Raw genomic sequence first — 22,119 nt, forward strand, 5'->3', positions numbered from 1 at the left:
TTTTTAATGCAGCTGTGTTTAAAATAAATGTCTTCTTTATATTCTGCTGCAACATCAGTTTTATATCAAGTGGAACTAAGCTATTTTACCTTCTATTTAGGCATATTCCTAGGTATCATTAGAAATAACATTTTAAGCCAGATCATGTGACAAAATGTCAGCTAAATGCTTGTTGGTTATAAGGCTGCTTCTCCAAGCTTTCTAGAAAGAGGACTAGTTTTTCATTACGAGCCTATGGATGCAACTAGTTTATGCGTTGTCTCTGCCCCCTTTTCACCCGTATTTTCATCCTTGTTTTCTCCAACAGAAAGGAGAGCCAAATTGCAGTATTCTTTCTCCAGAAACCACAGAGCAGCTGACCTTTGAGATTCCTCTGAATGATTCTGGCTCTGCTGGACTTGGTGTGAGCTTAAAAGGCAATAAGTCTCGGGAGACTGGAGCTGATCTTGGGATTTTCATCAAATCCGTTATTCACGGAGGTGCTGCTTTTAAGGTATGGAAGAAACACATCAGACAATGACTGAATTAGAATTCTGACACTTCTGTGTTGAGTGCTGAATCTCACTTGATAAGCATTCTAGGAATTAATACCTTCTTGTAACTCATTCCTTAAGGTGAACTGCAGATGTACTAATGTTTTGTCCCAAGAGTCAGGTGTCACATGTGGTAGGTTTGCCACAAGGAAAGTGAATTAGTGGAAACCTTGGGGTGCATTTGGATGCTTCAGGAAATGGGGAAGAGGGAGAAGGCTAAGGGTGTATAGGTAGGAGGAAAAGCTGCCTCCCAGCTTCCCCACAGCCCACAGAAGTGCATGGGAAAGTTTGCGTGCTGCTAGGCTCAGTGATAGGGAAGTTAAATATCTACATTGATTGTCTATCTGCACTGCTTTTGGCCCTCCCAAGTTGGTACGGGCAGACCCATAAAAAACAATCAAAAGACAAACTTCTTTACAAAAATTAGAAATAGACAATTCTGTGAGATTAAGTATTATGTGTTTAATTTATGCTGTAAATAAAAAGATAGTTCACTGTTTTCTTTCTTTTTTTTATTCAAACTATTTTTTACCATTGTAGTAAAAATACAGCTTGGCTGAGCCTTGAATCAGTTGTGCAGAAGTTACCAATTGTTCCAAGGTGGATTGAATTGGTAATATTAAATTGGTAAATGGCAGTATTATGAATTGTTCTGCTCCTGCTAAGGACTATACAAGGACTCTTGTACAATTTTATGATTAAAAAGTATTCGAATTATTTTCTAATCTTTAGGAAATCTGTTGACTGTGTTTTTTTCCCAAATAAAACTTGAAAAAGGTAACTTCCTTTAAATTAGAAACAAAAGTCTTACTCTTTCAGGGCTAGTATGTTTAATTGTTGTAGATCCATAAGGTAATCTTTTTCTCTTGTGTTATCTCAGCAGTTCCTCACAACTCTCTATACCTTTTAATTCAGTATATGTAAATTCCTCTGCTGTCATCAGCCTGCTGAGTAAGACAATTCAGAGCATTAAAACTTTCATGATCATCAATTTACAGCAGCTGGTAAATAGCAATAATCAAGGATTTAGCTTTGATAAGAATGTTTAATACTTTCCTGCTTCTATTATTTACCTGTCATAGTCCCACAGTTATTTCAAAGCTCAGATCTTCTCAAGTATAACTGAGCCTGGTATATGCAGTTCAGAACACTGTGCGTAGTTAACTTGGGGCTAAATGACAAGTGAGTAAGCTCATCTACTTGGTGTATATCAGAAATGAGTTAAGGCACAATTGGCCAAATTAGGGCTGGATAAACTCGATTTATGTGCATGTCTGCTATAGAGTACAACTCATTTTACTGTGAAAATGAGGCTGCCCTCCTTGCTTTCCCAGATCTGTATTCCCTGAGTAATTATCCATGCCCATTGCAGTGACAGTGTATAGTGCCACAAATAAACTCATTGTTTTGAATGGCAAAGCTTGGGGTGCCATATTCTGCCAGCATTAGTGGGCTGGCTACCTGACTTGTCTCATCATAGATGCATACGACAACCTTTCTAGTTCTGTAGTTCACCACACTCTCTTCTCCCATAGTTACTCACTACAGAGCAGTTAATTTTGGCTTGAGGGGTCTGCAGACTAGTAAAGCAGGACTTCTGTGCTCACACCTAAGTGAACAGGCAACTGGCACAGTTAGTCACCATGACTGGAAGATTATTTTGGCTTGTAATAGTCTGTGGGCTTGTGACCTGTCCTCTACTCTACCTTGTTATAACCCTTTATCAGTTAGAACTGTGTAGTGATAGACCTGAGTGTAGGCTCCAGAGCAAATGAGGTAGCAGCTGAGGCTCTAGATTCACCCAGAACTCTTCAGAGGATCTTTCCTGTGTGTTTAAGTACTCACAGAAGGCAGTCATTTTGGCAATTTCTTAAGAAACAATTTACTGTTGCATGTACATGGAGAACAGCTGTCTTTCTCCTGTCTAATAACTGTTATATAGAACAAAACATAATCAGTGGGTATTAACAATTAATAAAATTTCTTGTATCACATTAAAAAGTATGCACATATTTGTGCATAAATATTTAAAGATGTCCTTATTGTCCTTATTTTAAATGTCATCTTGTAGCAAGTTTTTAAATAAAAAGCCTTTCTTTCCAGCTGGTAGCTGTCCAGAGCATTTTCCCATGCTGTTCATGCTCTCTGAAACAGAGTATTGCAGATTGAGACATGTGCATTTGCTATTCAGTGTACAAAGTTTTCCTGGGAAACTATCACAGGCGAAAATCATAATGCTCACTGACATGAGAATTCTCTCACTCTTTCTCACTTCTGCATTTAGAGTTTAAAGTTTGTTCTGATTTTGTGATACCATGCTAATATAAGGGGGACCTTTATCCCCTTGCCTATACAGTCACCACTTGTCTTCAAAAGAAGACATGTAATACATTGAACTTCAACACATTTGTTTCACTGCTGAAATAGATGCTCAGTCCTTCTAATGATGTATAAAGGTTTTGATGCATTAAATTTCTTTCACCAGTGTGTTTTTAGGAATGAATAGTTACGTTTGAGATGCAGACAATTTTGGTTGGTTGCTGTTATCCGCTATTGGTCTGAACCAAAAGTTTCAAGAGGGGGCCAATGTCTTTTAGTGTTTTCCAAAACGTTAACATGTTAATATAGCTCTGATGTGTTAGTGGCATTGTAAAGCACAGTACGGGTGTTGTTAAAAAAAAAAAAAAAAAAAAAAAAAAAAAGTCCTTAATTCTATGCTTCATGATTTTTTTGTCCTAGCTAAAGATTTTAGAAAATATCCATGCATCTTTTATCATACATGCTACAGTAAGACCCACTGCCTCTTTACTGCTCTTGCTACAAAACCAAATAAAGTAAAAATGCCTTTAACATTCTTAGCTGATATTCTAACACTGTACCCTGCAGGAATAGAGTTACTTTTGCTGGTTGAACCATTATGTCCCTTCTTAACCTCCTTTCATAATTTTTGAAGTGTCTGTTTTTTATAATCCTTAAGATAAAAGGCTTACTAGAATACTTGATATTTGTAATTATGCAAAGCCATTCACATGGGGAAAACTAGCATTTGACTGAGTTTAAATGCACCATCTTTCCCCATAACTTTAGGGGTTTCAGCCTTGTTCCTCTCAAGACATCTTGGCTTTTCACTTGTGATGCATTCCTGCTGATCAGGTACTTGCTGTCTACTGCAGCTGAAATGCAGCAGAGCCGTTATTAGAAATAATGGAATAATTTCTACGTGTGCATTTGTTCAGATCAAACATGGTGTAGCTTGAACCTCCTCGGGACCTCTGAGTGCTGTTGCAGTAAACATTGCTTGTTCTGTGCAGTGGATAGGGAAATTGGATTATTCCAGTAAATGCCATCAAGGAATTCCTTCTGAGAGAAATGTCATTGGTGTGATAAGGGAAATAACTAGGTGTGCTTTGATTAAAAACATAATTCCATGAAGAACAGTATTATATCTCCCTGCTCTACTGTAAAAAGCGTGTCTTGTGACTGTTGGATATGGTGGCCATGTGGAGATAGGCTCTAGCCCTTGCCGTGAGTCTCCAACGTTTTTTGAATAAGCAAGGGAACAGTAACTTCACCCTTTATTAGAATAGCTCACTTGCAGTTTTAGAGATGGCATTTGAAAACTGTTTTGCTGAAATGCCAAATGTTGTTTGTCTACTTGGAAGTCACAAAGAAACCTACCTTTCAGAGATAAAAGAAAAAACATGTTAAAACAACACTTAGCTTGTTTTGAGCCAAGCAGATTGTCTTGCAGTTCAGGCTTCTAAACCAGGCCATAACACCAGTGATGTGAAAATCTGTGTTGGAACACTGTTCAGATATTGGGATTTTTTTTCCAGTCTTAAAAATAGCAAACAGTTTTTTTTTCTGTGAAGTCATTTCTACCAGAGCATGTGTGAAAACAGTGTTCACCTGTCTTCTAGTCTGCCTCGTACAGGTGACTTAGCAAGTGTAGTTGGTCAACAGCTATAAAACACACACGCCTTTTTTCTCTGATCATAGTTGAGGTGCTGAATTCAAGGTGAATTTTGTGTTTAAGTGGAGCGTGTAACAGAGTGAGAGGAAGGGAGGAGCACCAAAAAAAGTTCTTTAAGAACTGACATTTTTAATAAAGAAATTTCTTTATAAAGAAATAACTACAAATACTTCGTAACAATACTTTGTAAATAAATACAAATACTATGTATTTACTTCTTTATAATGAAATAGTCTCATACAAAAGTATTACAAGGCAAATTTAAAATCAGACCACTTTAGAGCTTTCTGAGGCTGGAGTGTTTAAATTAAAAATATGCATTGTGTTCAGGACAGTTGCATAGTCAACAAATGTAGTCATGACAAGATGCATTTGGCAATGTATTTGTATATACTTTAGTAAGAAGCTTTAATGGATATTCGTACATGGGTGTTTATCCACAGAAAGGAAAAAAAAAAAGTAATGTGGGGCCATAGCAGGAGGACATGAGGACCTGTAAAGTTTTCAGTCTTACAGAAACTCACAAAAAAATAAAACCTTTTCCCTCAAATTCCTGTTGCCCTGAATGGCTCCATTCATTTCAGCAAATTTTGATGGAACACAAAGGAATTGCAACATGTGCAAATAATAAAACTCCCTGTTCAACAGTGTTAACTCTTTTCTCCCTAAACTTCAGCATGTGTGATGGCATCATTTTGTATGTAGAGAAAGGGTGGGGTTAATCTATTGACTTTGGCTGTATGTAGATTTATGTTGGCATGAAATATTCAGCAGAGAGGTGGGAGAGGTTTCAGTATCTTTTCCAAATGGCATCGCTGTTTCCCATCCTCCATTCCCATACCCTCCCCAGAAAAGTTTTATTTCTCTTCATTTCTTTCACTGAGTGACTCATCTTCCAATTCTGCCTTTCCATCGTCTTGTCCCTCCCAGTTTATTTTGGATTCTGGTATATGCTGTTCTTGAGCTCCGTGACTATTCATACTCTGCTGCAGTAATGATGATACCCAGTTCCAACAAAAATAACACTTAAGAAAACCGGGTTTGTCACAGCTACTGCAACTCACTTAAGCACAAATGGCTTAGACTTGGCAGCAATAGCTGAATAGTTAATTGAACATCTTAATGATAGAAAAATAAATTGAAAAGTATATATGTTTTGGATTACTCAGATGCATGTAATATGTAAACAGTTCAGATGAGTGCCTTCTGAAGAGTACGTAATGAGCCTATGAATGAATCAGATTCATTTTAAATGAGCAATGTGTTTCTGTCCAAGTTCTTTCCCTGCTATTCTTTCTTCACTGCTCTTCTATATTGGAGGTCTTCAGTTTCTTACTGTTTCTTTTCCTTCTTTGAGGTCTGATGCCAACCTGATAATTGTGAACTTGACAAGCTGTAAAAGAAACTCTTGTCTCTTAATTAAATAGACCTTATTTTCTTGTTAAAGAGAGAAAAGTCCATGGCACGTGCTTTTATGAAAAGAAATAAATCACAGATAATAATGGCAACAGCAACAGGACTCCTAAATCACGAAATAGCAGTGTCCACAATTTTATTACACCCACAAATGTCAGTTAACCTTGGCAATGAAACTGAATTACTTTTTTCGAAGCATAGGCTACTTGATATGGCTCAACCCTAATTTTGTTTTTGGTAGCAGGTTTGGATGTTAAAATACATGGACGGCATTACTTAAAATAAGGATGCTTAAGTCTTAATGACCTTTCTGAACTGACAACACTACCCCATATGGTGGCATGGTAATTGTGACAAGATAGACACTAGTGAGACTATAAGACAAAATTTTTGGAGCTGTTTCTTACCAGACCTTAACAGCAGATAGTAATGCATGGAAAATATGCTGCACTACTCATTCGCGGTTGCACTGCAGATACTAACAGCTATGTTGTTGGGTTCTTTTAACTAACCAAAAGCTCCTTTTCCTGTTTTCTTTTTAGAACTGATACAAATTAAATTGTATGTACAAGAAAAACCAGCAGTGTGTGCATGCACTTCTGTGTTTGTAGTTGCCCTATGAACACTTCCTGAAATGTAGTGAATGGAGGAAAAAAGTCGTCAATTAATGGAGACTAAAAAGAAAAATCTTTAAGACCTGGTACTATGCAGTCTCTTTGTTTCTTAAATTTTACAAAGCAATGTCTTATTGTCTGCATCTTGCTTTCCTATATGTAGCACCTCTGCCTAATAATTCCATATTTTAAAAAAAAATTTTTTGTTTTATTTTTTGCTCATAGGATGGTCGTTTGCGAGTAAATGATCAGCTTGTCGCAGTAAATGGGGAGTCACTTCTGGGCAAGTCAAATCATGAGGCTATGGAAACACTGAGGCGCTCCATGTCCATGGAGGGGAACATTCGTGGGAGGATCCAGCTGGTAGTTCTCCGGAGACTAGAGGTGCAGACAGAGGTGAAGCAGTAAATACCTTTATTAGATAAATGTCTTTCCAGTCCCAGTGTTTTTGCATACAAGATAAGATGGCTAAAGTCTTGATCACAGAGAGCCCTTCCTGGCAGAATTAAATTTTGTCTTCCTGGAGTCAGGATTCACACAGTGTCTCTGGTTGATATCTCCTGGTCTTGCTGTTCCTGTTGAGGCCAGGCTAAAATTTGCCTCTTATTTTAATTTCACATGCATTAGAAGAAAAGCAAATGTGATCCCAAAACAGGTTAATTTAGGATTAAGGTGCTGATGTAGTTTTGACCATCTCAGACCTCCTCAAGCTGGGATATAGACGATCTGAAGTCTTCTGATTTCATTTGTTGCCATGACCGGAGACCTTACTCTCTTAGTGTGACTTCAATTGTACTTCACTTTTGCTTTTTCATTTTCCTTAGTATTTTAATTCACTCACTCCACTTTGTGTGTGTGTGTGTATGAGAGAAGAAAGAAAGTCTAATAATTATGTTTTCTAGACCTCATATAAGTTGATGTTTGTCAATCACCTCTTATTTTGAAAAGGATTGGTTTTATGATCTCTCTTGCTCCATCTCTTTCATGCACGTATGCACATTCTTTCTTCATCTTTACATATGTATGCACACTGGCTGCCCCTACTACTCACCCGTTTTAATTTTGACCTATAAGTAAATTTTGTAATAGTCTTTCAGCATCTGTACAGTTCCTTAAAATAAAGATATATACAAGTGGATTTGTGATATAAAAGGTTGTAATAAATCCCATTATAGAATTCCAAGAGATGATTTCAAGCTTCTTATTTAATAGGCATTGCTGGAACATTTTAAAATGTTAAGAACAATCATGTTTGAGTATATATGCATAAAATATCAGAGGGGGAATAGAATACAGGTATCTTTTAGATTCTCTTAACTCTTAAGATAAGATAATCAACTCTTAATATTTTCCTGTTAATTTTCTACTTGATTTACTGCCATCATGGATTGATTGAGAAATAGACGTGGAAGTATATTACTTTCCAAGCATTACGCTCTAACTTTGTTGGGAGGACACTTTGCAAAAGCCTCACTGATGCCAATCATACCAGGAAAATATGAAAAATATTCATTCACAATTCTGGAATATGTTAGAGGAAAACACATTTTTTGCTTTCCTTTTCTATGTGAGATAGCATTATGCTGTAAGGAAGAATTATTAGGTATATGTTGTATTTATTGTGCGCTCTTGTGACATCAGAAAGATAGCTTACCTTCAAATAAAGCTCACTCCTGCAAGTTTTCTTCATTTAACAAAAGCCAAAATTTTTTTAAAAACTTACCATCCAACATCGGATTGACCTGATAAAGGTATGAGGCTGCTTTTTATAGTTAAGTGTATAGTTTTATATATTATCCAGATGTATGAAAGAGGTAGATAATCTTGACTCATGCCCTATGAAGAATGCATAATGAGGTCTTGATTGAATGAAATTCATTTTAGACATTAATTCATTTTTATAGGGTAGTCTTTAGGTTCGGTTGTAATTCCATTTGAGTCTGGAGACTGTAGCAGAAATGGGTTGTTGCCTATTCTTTCGTTTCCCCAAAACAGCTTCCCAAGTACTGGATTTCAGCTTGGTAGAAGGAGAATACGTTTAGAAATGCATTATTGTTTTTATTGGTCAGGACACTAATGGAAGTCTTCCGTGACAGCTATGTTTTATAAGCTGAATACTCTAATTAGGCTGGTTACTGATCAGTTGTTGTGATATTGATTGTGTCATTTACCAAAGAGCTAGAAAAGCAGATTTGTTGTTGCTGTTAATTTAAGGCTCCCTATCCCACCGGGTACAAGTCTCCAATGTAGCAGTAGTTTGGATGTTGCAAGGCTTAATTTAGCTAGCAGTATCCATGAGAAAGTAGTAAATGATGTAAGGAATCTTGTGGCATAAGGAATCCTGTGTAAACTAAAGGATTTCCAGGAATGAGAAGAAACATAATTGTCAGTGGCTGTGTGGTGTGTGTGTTTCTGTGTAGAGATTCAAAATAGTCTTTTCAAATGATTCGTGGTGCACAGAGGAGGAAGAGAGAATTGCTGCATGTATTGCCTGTCCACTGAGACTACATTTGTAGCTATATTGTCACCATGAGCATCCCAGCAGTGATTTCTGTCCTGAGGTGCATTTTTTCCATTTTATTATTACTAATTTTTATTGTTTTTATTATAGAATTATTTTTATTTTTATTTTGATTAATTTTTATTATTTTATATTTTTTATTACACTTGGAAGGCAGGTTGCAAGGTGGTGTAACACACTGTCCTTTTTCATGTGTAGGTTTGCAGGCAATCACATGCCAATGCATTAAACCACTTGCATCATTTTACAAAGAAATTGTATATGCATTTCTTCTCTAGATATGACTATGAAGTTTAAGGAATGATATAGTTAGTGTAACATTTGCTGGCACAATGAACACGCACTTTAAAAATAGAAGCCAGTTCGAGGCCCCTTAAAAAACCAGATATAAAAATCACAGAAACTATAAAGGTTATTTTGAAAACTAGCCATAATATTCCCCTGTGTGGGTTTTCTGTTTTCCCTGAATAACGAGTACAGAAATGTCTTTCTGGGTCTGTCCCAGTTTTAGAAACTGTGATTTTTTTTTTTTTAATTTTTTTTTTTTCTTTTAAGCAACTGCTCAGGAGAATAAATTAGACGTTGTGGCATGTATGGGGGGGGGGCAGGGGGTGGAATGTCTCAAAAGAAAAGCTGACTAGAGGTGTGACAGGAGTTTGTTTAGCTGCTAGCCAGAAGACCTGTGTTTGGGAGTTTGGTGTAACTCCTTACTTGCAAAACTGCGCTAGTGTGTGATCATCAGAACATATGCACTCAGTCTCTGAGAGAAGGGAACCAGCTGGCTGGCAGAAAAATACCATTGGCATTGCCCGTGTACTTGTGTTGACAATGTCACAAGCTGCCCTCCCAGATGGAGAATTTGAATGAAGCCAGTTGTGGGTCATTAAAAAAAAAAAAAACTCTTCATTTTTGTACATCATTCTTAATGATTGTTATTGCTTGGATATTGTTTTATTTCATGGTCAGCAAAAACAGCCATTTTGAAGATACCTTTCAAGTTTCTCATTTGAAAGGAAGCAATGTGCAATGAACATAACATTACACTGTACTTGTGCACTGTCTGTAGTGATAGCTGATTTTCTGCATTCTTGAATGTTTAAATTTTTTTTGTTACAATGTGTGGTTCTGTTTTTCCTTAGGAGCGCTCAGACCAGGGAGTCTTTCAAAAATCATCCTTTGACGGGAGTCATAACTTTGCATCTGCTTCCCGACGCAATGATGCCATTCTTCAGCAATTTGTAACATGCAGTCCTCAGGAAAGAAAAAAAGGTAATCTCTAGATATCCTTCTCTGTGCTAAAAGAAAGTGCTTTGTGTTTTTGTTTTTTGAAATCCACAGCCATTGGAAAAGCAGTTAATTAGAGTGAGTGCACACTATGTTACTTTGAGGCTTGAAGATCCAGCGAGGGTGGGAGAGCTGACTCAGAAGTTGTGAATTAGATTCCTGGCACAAATTCCAGTTTAAGTAACAGTTTCTAGCTCGCTGCCCCAACACGTAAGGTTGGATAAAAAACAAATGATGAGTGCAAAATATATGTTGTCAAAATGTTTATTTTCTATATATCTTTAATGAGTGCAATGATTTTTGCATTGAATTCTTAGATTATATCCCAGGATATTATAAGCTACATTAATTTATACAAAAGTGTGATATTAATAAAGTACAATTGCTTATTTTAGACTTGAAGGTAAAATTTGTTTAAAGGCTAGAAACATTTCCTTAATTTACAAATTGGAATCATATTAATGAACTAATTAAAAAAATATTTAGGTAGACTTGTACATTGTACAAAGAAGACCTACATATGCAAGCATGTAAGAGCTTTTAAGACCACTTATTTTCCTGTCTTCTTCATTTCTGATAGCATCTATCTGCCCAATTTGCACCTGACTCAGCAAGATACAAGTTATTTGAAAAGATTTAAGTATTTGAGATGGTCTGGACCCACATCCTTTTAAGTGTGCTCTTATCCTTCAAGTCAAGGGCATACTTAAATACCTTCCAATTGGAAAAAAAAAAGATTTTCTTTGTTGTAGTTGAATTATGCACGATTTTTCCCACTTCCCTAGACAACTGTGGAATCTGGGTGGCCTGCAAAAAGTAATTTCATAGGCTGCTGTGATGGCTGTGTGTGTTACTTTTAACCAAAACCAGGAGCCCCTATCTGTAAAGCTCAAGAGAAACTCCCATATAATTTAGGTGTAAATCATTTGGGTTAACTTCAATATTTTAACAATGTGACTCCAGGCAAATAATTAGATACAAACTCAGGCATTGTAAATATTCAAAGATCAGATCCTCTTGTTTAGATCTACCTTATATTTCTCTTGTATGGAATTTACACTGATCCTGTAGTTACAGAAGAGGGCCATTCTTGGAGCTAGCCTGCCCTGTAGAGTTAGCCATTGCCAAAGGATCAGAAAGCAGCAAATATGTTTAAATGCTTCCTTAAAAAACATGTAAGCAACTGCTCTGGAGCCATTGATACAGGTGAATGGCACCAGGTAACTTGTCACTTAATAAAGTTCAAAACAAAATATGTGGAAGGACTGTACTTTCAAACAGGGATTCTCCAACTGCGATCCGAAAATCAGGGTGACTAGGTTGCAGCTCATTCATAAAATGGTTTTCAGTAGACATCTTTTTAATTGAAGAATGGTGATAAAAAGGCATTATAGCAAAAAAATGTGATGGCATCTGAAGAGAATGTGAGTCACATGTGGAAAGGATGCTCTGGAATGCTGCTGAGGGCTATTGTCTGGGAGGGTTCGGCATGGCTGGGGCTTCCCAGCCATGCCCAGGGAGCAGTTTGGAATTGGAGTCAGTGGACAACAGATGAAGATGATGTTTCTAGCACTTACTGGAAGTATCATTGTATTACAATTTCTATTGAAGGTTTGGCATTTGATGACTAAATGTTAAGTGATCTTATGGGAGAACTGTATAGGCATTTTCAGCAGCGGGGTGTCTGCAGTAGGGCTCCAATCTGAAATTTTCTTTGTGAAAGACACTTTGGGCTTACAGCAGTCCTGCACATGATAGAAAACTTTGTCTAATTTTGAAGTCATAGTATTAATTATTATTGAACTAATACTCATTCTGCTTACATATCAGCTTGTCACTTATTTCCAGTCACTGGTTCAAAAAATTTTTTTGCATTGTTTCATATAAAGTTTTGTCCTCAGTCTTTCAAGGCATCTGTAAAGGCAAACCACTACGCCTGTGTGCAACCCTCATTTAACTCAGTTGTGAACTTTAGGTTGTGTGTCTGCTTAAGGGCATGAGTCACAATGTGAGCTTCTTGTGACAGGCAGGAACAGTCCCTTGTAAGTTCTTATGGTGTACTGTCCAGATCTTGTATGTAGAAATATGGTTGGTACATTTTTTGCAAAGTATAATAAAAGAAGATATTTTTATAGAAGGAGCTATATTATGTTTAATAAAATGTCACTTTCTCAATTAATGTTTTCTAATAAGTTATTTCCAGTATCATTCACTGCTCCTACCAGTAAAATGATTATAAAAGCTCAGCAAAAATACGCTGAAGCTTGGCCTGCTAATATTGCTGTCTGTATCAAGAGTCTTTTTTATTATACATGAGCAAGAAAAACTAATGTCTGGGGAAAAGTGGTTATATCCAAAACATTACATTTTGTCTTGCCTGTGGATATTTAAATAAGGGGGAGGGGTACTGATCCAATATTGAAATGCCATTATTTGTTTTATTTTTGCATGAATAATACTTGCTGCCTTCAGGTCCTCACTTCTTTAGCTGCCAAGCTGTTGCACAGATTCACTGTTTTTTAGAGCAACCTCTTTGAGAATTGATACTTCACTGCCAGCAGCTTTACATTTCTGGTGTTGAAAGATTACTGGAATGTGTTTCATTAGAGGTTCTTATATATTTCTTATAACCCTACGTTATAAATGGTTATAGGGGAAATGCTGTCATCTCCGGTTAAGTAGTAGAATAATCATGAACTCTCTCTACTACCACAGACTGCCAAGGCTTCATGGTTGTACAAGCATTGCTGTTTTCATATGTGTGGTAACGTCAATAGAAAACTAAGTGAAATTTTAAATTAATGTTTTACTTTTGCTTGCAAACATTACATATATCTTACAGACAGACTCAATTATTTACTCTCTTAAGCTGCTTAATATCTCAAAATTCAGTACATTTTGTTTAGTGGCGTAGCTGTTCCTCTGATCTCTCTGGATCTGTTAAGATGGTTTCCTGAGGTCTTGAGCATGGAGCCAGTTAGGTTAAATTCTCTCACTCTTTTGCTCCTGCTCCCATTTTGCTGGGAGCTATAGTCCCTTGTGATAATTCCTGATTCGCTCAGGAAGTCTGACATTTTCCTGTGTGTACCATTTGTGTACTGCAAGAAAAATGCCAGTGGTAACCCATCACCAAACAGCCTTTGTGAAATGACGTATCAGTTACTGTGAATCACAGTTACTATAACTACGTGATATGCTCAATCTCTCCAGCTATGGCTATCGGAGGCTGCTCCAAGAAGGTAAGACACAGTGTAGGGTGTGGTGTGGTTCTTTCTTTGTCTTTCCCCCTTCCTTCCATCAGGCATCTGTTTTCTACTTTGGGTAGTCAGTGGTTTAGAGACTTCCTAAATCAAAGTTTCTGTCTGGACCATTGTGCCATTGATACCTCTTTAACTTTTAGCCCATTTCTAATATTTTTTTAAAATCTGGTTTCCAAAACTTCCTCATGACAATGAGTTCCATGATTTAATTGCACAGGAAAAAACACTGCTTTGTGTTTGTCCTAGGTGTGCTACTTGATAGTTACACTGGGTGCCTTCTAGTTACTGTGTATGAGACAGTGAGAGCTTCCTTTTCACCTTATGCATAGCTTTTAGAAATTCGTAGACTGTTCATATCCCCTTTTATTGCTTTTCATTCTAAACCAAAGAATACTAGCCCATGTTTCTTGTAGGAGTGTTTCTACAAGTGTCCAACTACCCTTGCCACCTTTTCAGTATGTTTCTGAATTATATTACATCCTTTTTCAGGTAGGTAGAATGAAACTTTAGATGCTATTTTAAAACTAGGCACACCATTAACTCTGAGGTCTAGATGGAGTGTTGGGAATTTTCTTAAAGCTCTGAATGTCTGTTTCCCTTTGACTTCACTAAGCATATATCCAAAGAACAATCCAGTGCTCTTCTATTGTATTGTTCCTGAGTGGTAATTACTGAAGTAATAGCCTTTGTGTATGTGTCAAGAGTTTTCTGCTACTCCCATGTGTATCGCTTTGCAGTCACTGACAGGGAATTTCACCTGCATTTCCTACTTACTTAATATATGCTGCAACCTTTTTGTAGAGCTTCATAGTCTGATTGGTTTTGGTAGTTCTGAGTGTTTTACATGAGTAAATTTTTTCATCTTCCGATTCATCTTTTCAATAATTTAATTAGATTGAACAGTACAAGTTTCCCCTTTGTTTTAAATTCTTTTTACTGTGAGAGCTTGCCCTTTACTCCTCGTCTCTATTTCCTGTCCTTAAATTACAATCTGAAAGAATGTGATCATAATGCAAGAAGCCCATGTGCATGTGTGTTAGGTAGCACACCTGTTTTCTGCATCGGACTGGCAATTGATGTTTTTTTTAAGGTCTCATTAGAACCTTTCTCCTCATCTGCTCGCCTTCAGTTTCTTCTGATGATGTTCTCAGTTTTCCTGAGATACAGGGTTTGGACTATTTCTTATGTTTCTGATCTTTAGGAGGCTATCGAGCCAGTAGGAGTTTCATAGGGTTCTTAAGCTAATACTGTGGTTTTGTTGGGTGTTTGGTTGTTGATTCTTTGTTTGGCTGTTTGTTTTGGGGTTTTTTTGTCTGCTTTTAGGGAACTATCTCAGTGTTTATCGAATAAGTGTAATCTATTGCTGTCTGCCTTGATCTGCTCCTTGTAAAACCCTTTTCTCTCAAGTTAAATTACTGCTTTTATGCAGGATTGTGCAAAAGGACTAGCAACATTCAACACAACAGAACAGGTCACATGAAAGTGTGGTATGTCAGTATTGTTAAATTGCTTACCTGCCATTGGAACCCAAGAATTATTAAGCATCTGTGTAAGTTTTGGAGGGGTGAAGACAGCTCTACATTGAAAAATGTAGGGACTTTTGTAAGATTAGACCTTGAGATTGGGAGGTGAGTTTACAGGACAATAACGAACTGGCCTACAGCAGGCACAGCAGTCATATTAAACACTGCAGGTATGTATGTGGTGGTGTTTAGCAAACCACTGAATGGTTTGAGTAGTTCATGGTTTTGTTGGTCCAAAATAATTTCCGGGTGTGAGCTGAATGCCTTTTGTAAAGGTAAAAAAGGAATTAGCATAATGGTAGGAAAATGAAGACTGTAGTTCAGAAATGCCTATTTCTTCTCTTGCCATGGGATAACAAATATTTCTTCTTCTGAACTCTTTGATGAGAATGTGGTTCTCTTCCGTACATGAAAGGTGGCAAATGCTTCCCATCAAAGGGAATGAATGAGAGTATGAACCTACAGTTAGGATGCAGCTATGTAGAAGTGAAAATCCACTCAAATGGAGTAAACCAATTTGTCTTGCACTCAACTTCACTATAAGCACAAAGTTTCCTTATATTTATCTTTAATTATGCATATGCAAATCTGAAAATCAGCTCCTCAGGATATCCCAAGGGGTATATTTTCTGCTTCGTGTGATTTTAATTCTAGTTTAGTTAGTTTAGGGATTTGAATAATTTGTGACTCACTTCAGCATTGTTTGAGACCTTCCAGTCATTGATCAGTGAACTGGTGTAATGTACGTGTTTCTGTGGCTTATTTAACCCCTTTTAAAATTTTATTTCAGAGTTGCCAGTGTCTGATCGTGGCAATGGCGAAAATGAAACCCCTCCACCTCTCCCACCGCACCCCAGTGAGGATCTGCTGAATGAGGATTACAATCATAGGTTGGCCTTTGGCTATTCTTAATAGTTACAGCCCTAATTGCTCATCAGCGGTTGTGATAGTAGTTCTAATTGATTTTAAAATCACATTATATTTAGTAAAAATTTGTACCACTGGCTTAGTCGCCTGCATGATCCTTTACTATAAGCTGGGACTGTTCTTTTAGCATTTAGTGCGTTGATTATTTCAGTAGTTCACGAGTGCAGTACGCCTGCTATCCATGATACATGGATCACCACACCCAGCATGTGTTCAGTTAAACAAAAAGAATCCCAAAACACAATCCCAATTTTTTAAAAAAAAAAGTTAATTTAAAACTATACCAGTGGATGCTATGTGTAGATGCAGTGCCCAAAGTCTTTCAAAGCTTTAAAAGTCCTAGCCAAATTCAGTTTGTAGGAAACTGAATCTTCTTATGCAGCACATCAGCCAAAGACGTTCTTGAGGTTACAAAATTAAGCTTCAGTAAGTTTGAACATTGAAATGCGTAGAGGAAAAATTAATGGACACTTTACCAGTTGTAAATGCATTGAGTAGATTTCTCAGGTGTTTCAAGAAGACCTTTTGTAAAGTTTGGTGTTCTTGATGGTAACTACGAGCTTTAATTTCCTTAGTAAATATGGAAGTTTGAAAGTACAGAAAAAAGTGTAAACATACTGAAGTTCCTGATGGCATATACTTAGTCTGTCACTAGCACAGGATTCAAATCAAAGCATCATTTCAACCTATCATACTTCTGATGCTGACAATTCAATGTTGAAAACTGTTTACCCATTTTGTGTGTATTCAGTTTTGATAGTCGTGCAACTGTTTTATTGCAATGATATTAGGAAAGTATGCACTTCAACTAAAACCTTAGCCATACTTCTGTCCTTGTGTGCACAGATATGATTAAAAGCTACCCTTTAAATGACTGGATGCATGTAGTATCAAAGAGTAGATTTATTATGTATACCTTGAATTTTTTGTACAGTGAAGACTTCTGTAACTCTTTTCTTTTTGCTAAAGTAGACTAATTTCTCTAGAGTAATTTCATAATTTCTGGTCTCCCAGTCAGGTGTGTATGAAATGGTACCCAAACAGAAGTCTACATAGACCAATGGGACTCTGCATTAAATTCTCAACTGCAGTTGTTTGCTAGAATTTGTTCCTGATTTTTAAACAAGCTGGGAGCAAAAACATTCTCTTAAATGGTAACGACGTATTGAAATGATGATGAATTTACAGGCCCTTTCTCCCACCCTGACTTTTTTCCAGTCTTGTGTTGGTTTTCCATTTGGAGCTTAAGTTCTGTTGAAATTGAATTGCTGTGTCAAGTCATGCTGATTTCATTGAAATTGTGTTTCAGCAAAATACTGGGGAAATTGTTTTGACATTGTAAAGCCAAACCTTTTGACCGAACCTTTTGAACAGTTTGGAAATAAATGTTTTTAATTTTGGACCTGATTTTTTTATTTTAGAGTATTAAGAAGAAAATTGTATTTCTAATTGAAATGAGACAGGGAAGACCTCACATGCATTGCAGTGAGGTGTTTTGGCTCCTTCCAGGTGAAAGTTACTTGGCGTTTCTCTCAGGTGGAATTTTGAAATGTTTAGATATTTGCCTAACTTGAAGTAAAATAATTTTTAAAATGAAACAAAAACCCAAAATCCGAACTACAATACCTTGGAATTCTTTAGAGTGTTATAGCACCCTTGATAAGACCTCAAGGCTCCAGCCTCTAAGGAAGTGGTTCAAGCCTGTAAAATAACTTTATATTAGCAGATGAAGTAGAATCGAGCCAGGTATGTTGGGCAGTATTTTTCCAACTTTCTGTAGCATATTTTGGAAATGCAGTGGTTCAATAGAAGTAGCAAAATGATAAAAAAAAAATTAGCAGGTGCTGGTATGTTCCTCTCTTCTGCTAAATAAAACACAAATTGTTTAAAAGCAATTATCACTAAGCATTTGCATATATATTTGCATCTGTGATGAAAAACAACTGACTGGATGTGTTAAGTCTAAGAAAAGAAAGTTGAGGATCAATAACTGATTTTAAAATGCATTTATATTTGTGCATTCTTTAATTAGTTCTCCTGTGTTTTGAACTGGTGCCTAAATATTCTTCTTGGGTTTTTTCCCTTTTCCTGCAGCCCTATCATAAATTCAGCAGTGCATTTAACAGATCAGCACATCAACTTCAGATCTTTGACACCAGCCAAGCAGTCTGAATCAATTAATCTGAAAGCCTCAAAAAGCATGGATCTGGGTAAGAAGGGGTGGGGTGACATATAGGTCAGCTTTATAGCCTTAGCCCATCTGCACCATCTCTGTTTCTTGCTTTTGTTTCTTAAACACAAACATCAGGGAGTAAGTTCTGCAGAGGAGCTGCAGTGATGGGGACAATGGTCCGCCTCCTGTAGCATGTAATTGCAAGTACCCTTTTTATTGAAGCTGAAGAAGGGGTTTGTTTTTTTTTTTTTCCTTTAGGCCATTCTAACCATTGTATTGAAATCTTAGCTGAGGAAAAGAGGGAGCGTGAATAAAAATGAGCAGAAAGAATTTCTGTACAAGTCTTGTATGCCAGAAAATACAGCAAAAGAGCAATAACCAGTCATTTTCGTATAGAATATAAATGATTGCAAAACTACAGTGGAGAGAAAGGCTAACTTTCCAAGACACGTTGTATATTTCTTCATTGACAATGACAAACACAGGCAATCAAAGTGTAGTAGATGATCTTTATAAATGCTTGAAGAGTGGTAAGGTTATGGTCCTCTACCCATCAATGCTGTGCAGAAAATCTTGCAGGGTGGGTGAAGCAGAAAGTAAATGATTCTTTCAGTACTGGGAAAGCATTTGCAGGTAGAGGATTGAAGCGTTGTTGCAGCTGAAAACAGACATGTTTTAATTGAGGGTTCAAGAAAAAAATTGCAAAGTTCTTAAGCCTCAAAGAAAACTAAATAAGCTTTTCTTTTTCTTTTTAGTTCATTGTGGCTCTCATTCTTTATCTGTTTTTTCTTCTAGTTCGGGTGTTACTGGAGTAACTTTAAGACCTACTATTAGGATGTCTCTAATAATAGATGTACACCATTAATAGAAAATTATTAATTTCATATATAGTTTCAAGGTATTTTTTGATGGTGCTGATTTTCAGTTTCCTGAAACGCTCTACATTGGTCTTAGTTTTTGTATTGTTGATTTGTATTGTCATTTTCATGTAATATTTTAACATAAAATATGTGTACTCCTCTAATGGAGTGAGGAAACTTGGTTATTAATGCAGAATAAGAATGGATAAGAATTCATTTAGGGGAGTGCTTAAGGCAGAATTTTAAAACTAGTGCATGACCAGACCAGAAATTCATCCTTTCGCAGTTCTCTTACACTGTTTTGATGAAGAGTAATATGTTAGTTGTTTTTTTTTTACGAGTGGAAATGCTCCTCAACAAAGGAATCAGTTTACAGACATGAATCAAAATGTGTATTAGTCTACTGAAAAAATATTGTCCAGCTTTACTGAGTCTCCTTTTGGAAAGGTTTACTTTTATAGCTCCCACAGAAGTCGCTAGAAAGAATGCTCACAGGCACCAATGTCAAATTCGGCAATGGGAGTGCGCTTGAGCATATTCGGAACTCCCAGGTAATTTGTACTTCCTTTTGTCCTGGTCTGTGTTCACCTATATTGCGAGATTCAAATCCATATAAGCAGTCTGTTCTTGACACCCAGAAACAATGCTTTGAGAATGTATACGAGTCAGTAAATCGTAATGGTTAAAACTGAAAACGAAATTGGGTGCAAAAAGTAAAACAAAAATTGGGTATGAAGATGTCTTTAAGATCTTTCAAAAATTCTTGCTTGTAGAAGGTAGCTGTTGAAAATGCCCCTTCTGCTATGAAAGTAAAAAACAAAAGGGGTAATAAACAGTCTGATTGGAGGCCTCAGATATGGTGATATGAAGGTAAATTTATTACCTGAGATAATCATTTGAAGAACTGGAGGGACTACAAAAGAACTGCACCCATCCTGTGTTATATAAATAACAATAGATGAAGTAAAATGGCTTGCACATAGCTTGGCAATTAAAGAAACTGAGGAAGATGAAAGCTAGGACCTTTTCCAGTCATTCTCTAGGAAGCAGTGAAGTACCTTTTCGACTTTCCACCTTCTGAAAGTTTTTTAAGCACAAGCTTCTGGCTGGAAGGGAAATAGGAAAAGAGACATGAAAATCTCAAGTGAAGTAACTGCAATATAAAATGCTTCTAATGCAGATAAAATCCCAATAATTTGGTATATAAAACTGTGCTTCCAAATAGAGCATTCATATAACACACACTCCAAAATTGATTTTTGGGGAAGGAAAGTTATTTCTTAGTTTGTTTTTATATTTTGCTTGTTACTTAACTGCAGTCATGACGTAGTAACTTCTCATCCCAGCATGCAGCTGTGTACCCATTACTGATTTCAGTGCATTGCTTGCCACAAAAAAAAAAACCAAAAACCAAAAACGATGGGAAGTTGTGGTTTAGCTGGCAACCCAGCCCCACACGGCCGCTCGCTCTCTCCCCTACTGGCAGGATGGGGGAGAATATCAGAAAGGTAAAGCTTGTGGGTTAAGAACAATTTAATAATTAAAACAATAACAACAACAGCAGCAGCAGCAATAATGCAATGGAAAGGAAAACAACTGGAGAGGCAAATCTTGCAATGAAAGGAACTTGGCACATGCTGCAAAACCTGGAGGTTACTTGCTGGTAGGGCAGATACGGTTTAGTTTATTGACTCTCGGTGCATTTCCGTATTGTTGATAGGGCAGATGGACAGGAGCAGAGGACATGAACCACTGCCGCCTGGTTGTTTAGGCAGGGCTCTATGCCGTCATGTATGTGCCATGAGTTGTATGAACTGATACAGCTCTTAACTGCTAAATTCACATTGCATGAATCCAAAAGTGGCATAGTCTGGAGTTGGTGTATTTGAAGAACTCGGGTTATTTGCAGATGAGTTAGTTTTTGCTTGAGTCTACTTTAAAAAATAAAACAAAAATCAGTGGCATGTGTGAGTTACTGAGTTACTGTTGTAGAAATGTAATAAAAACACCACCAAAAAGGCAAGTATAGTGGTACTGTGATAATTTCTTTGGTTTTACAGGCATGAGCAGAACCTTGCCTTCTATGTACAGATGCCTTTGCGCAAAGTGTATGGAGGCAGGGTGACTGGTTCCCTGCTTTAGCATCCGTCGTTTACACAGTGGTCACAGGCTTGTCAAAATTTACAGCTTCATTCAGGGTACAGATTAGTTCCGTATTAGCTATAAGTCGCAATGTTCTTCCCTGCTGCTCTGTTGAGATAATGACAGCACTTTCTGCATTACTGGTAGAGTTCATATCCTGTGTCTTACGGTGTATCTTTTCTTTGCCTTGTGTACTTTTATTTTGAATGGGTAATGACAAAAGAGCAGAGCCAGCCCTTTCCTTCTACTGATCCTGGCACCTGGCATGTCCACTCAGTTGCATAATTATTTTTTTTGTTCTGGATGATGGTGTTTGAATATTTTAGCAAAAAAAAGATTCTCCTTATACTGTGATTTCAAGAATTTGTGCAGGGCCGGCCGAAGTCTGACTTACAGTGTATGCCAGTACTGACCAAATTTAGACTGCATGCCAAGTTTGGACTTGTGCTTACAGCGTAGTATTAAAAATAAGCAAAACAAATTCAGAAATGCTAGAAATGTTGTGTAGTCCCTTCTCACTTAAGTGGGTACCCTTTTTTGAAACTTAATGGCAGACTGAAAATTAAGAAATCAATGGCTTCTATACAAGTCATTGGAAGGATGATTTTCCCTTTCCTTTAACAACCTTCATACACACATATTTTCCCATACGTTACCACAGTTGTCTAGAGAAGAATTTCTATATAATAATTCATCAGAATGCATTTTCAGTAGTGTTTTTCTTTCTTTTAGCTGTATTAAAAAGGTAATTTTTGTGGAGAATGAATGGCAATGTGGATTTTTTTGTTACGTTGTATTGGAAGGTGAAAATTGGTGTGCTTGAAGAAAAAGGAAGGAAAGAAGGTGTTTTGTTATTTATCTCCAATGCCCTTATTTTCCATAAATCGTTATGC

At 36.9% G+C, this 22,119-nt stretch overlaps 1 protein-coding gene across 4 annotated transcripts in view; it reads left to right on the top strand.

The window, feature by feature from the left end:
* The window catches only part of PARD3B (par-3 family cell polarity regulator beta), a 436,340-nt gene that overhangs the window by 224,502 nt on the left and 189,719 nt on the right, over nucleotides 1-22,119 (top strand). For 3 of the 4 annotated variants that reach the window (XM_064451807.1, XM_064451804.1, XM_064451806.1), the window contains exons 11-15: nucleotides 308-493; nucleotides 6,762-6,932; nucleotides 10,197-10,326; nucleotides 15,915-16,014; nucleotides 18,146-18,261. In XM_064451807.1, the coding sequence (XP_064307877.1) occupies nucleotides 308-493; nucleotides 6,762-6,932; nucleotides 10,197-10,326; nucleotides 15,915-16,014; nucleotides 18,146-18,261 (703 nt within the window). The remainder of the gene's footprint in view (nucleotides 1-307; nucleotides 494-6,761; nucleotides 6,933-10,196; nucleotides 10,327-15,914; nucleotides 16,015-18,145; nucleotides 18,262-22,119) is intronic. The other variant, XM_064451805.1, reaches the window with a different exon arrangement.

The sequence above is a fragment of the Phalacrocorax carbo genome, chromosome 5 (genome assembly GCF_963921805.1).
Source record: "Phalacrocorax carbo chromosome 5, bPhaCar2.1, whole genome shotgun sequence".
Lineage (NCBI taxonomy): Eukaryota > Metazoa > Chordata > Aves > Suliformes > Phalacrocoracidae > Phalacrocorax > Phalacrocorax carbo.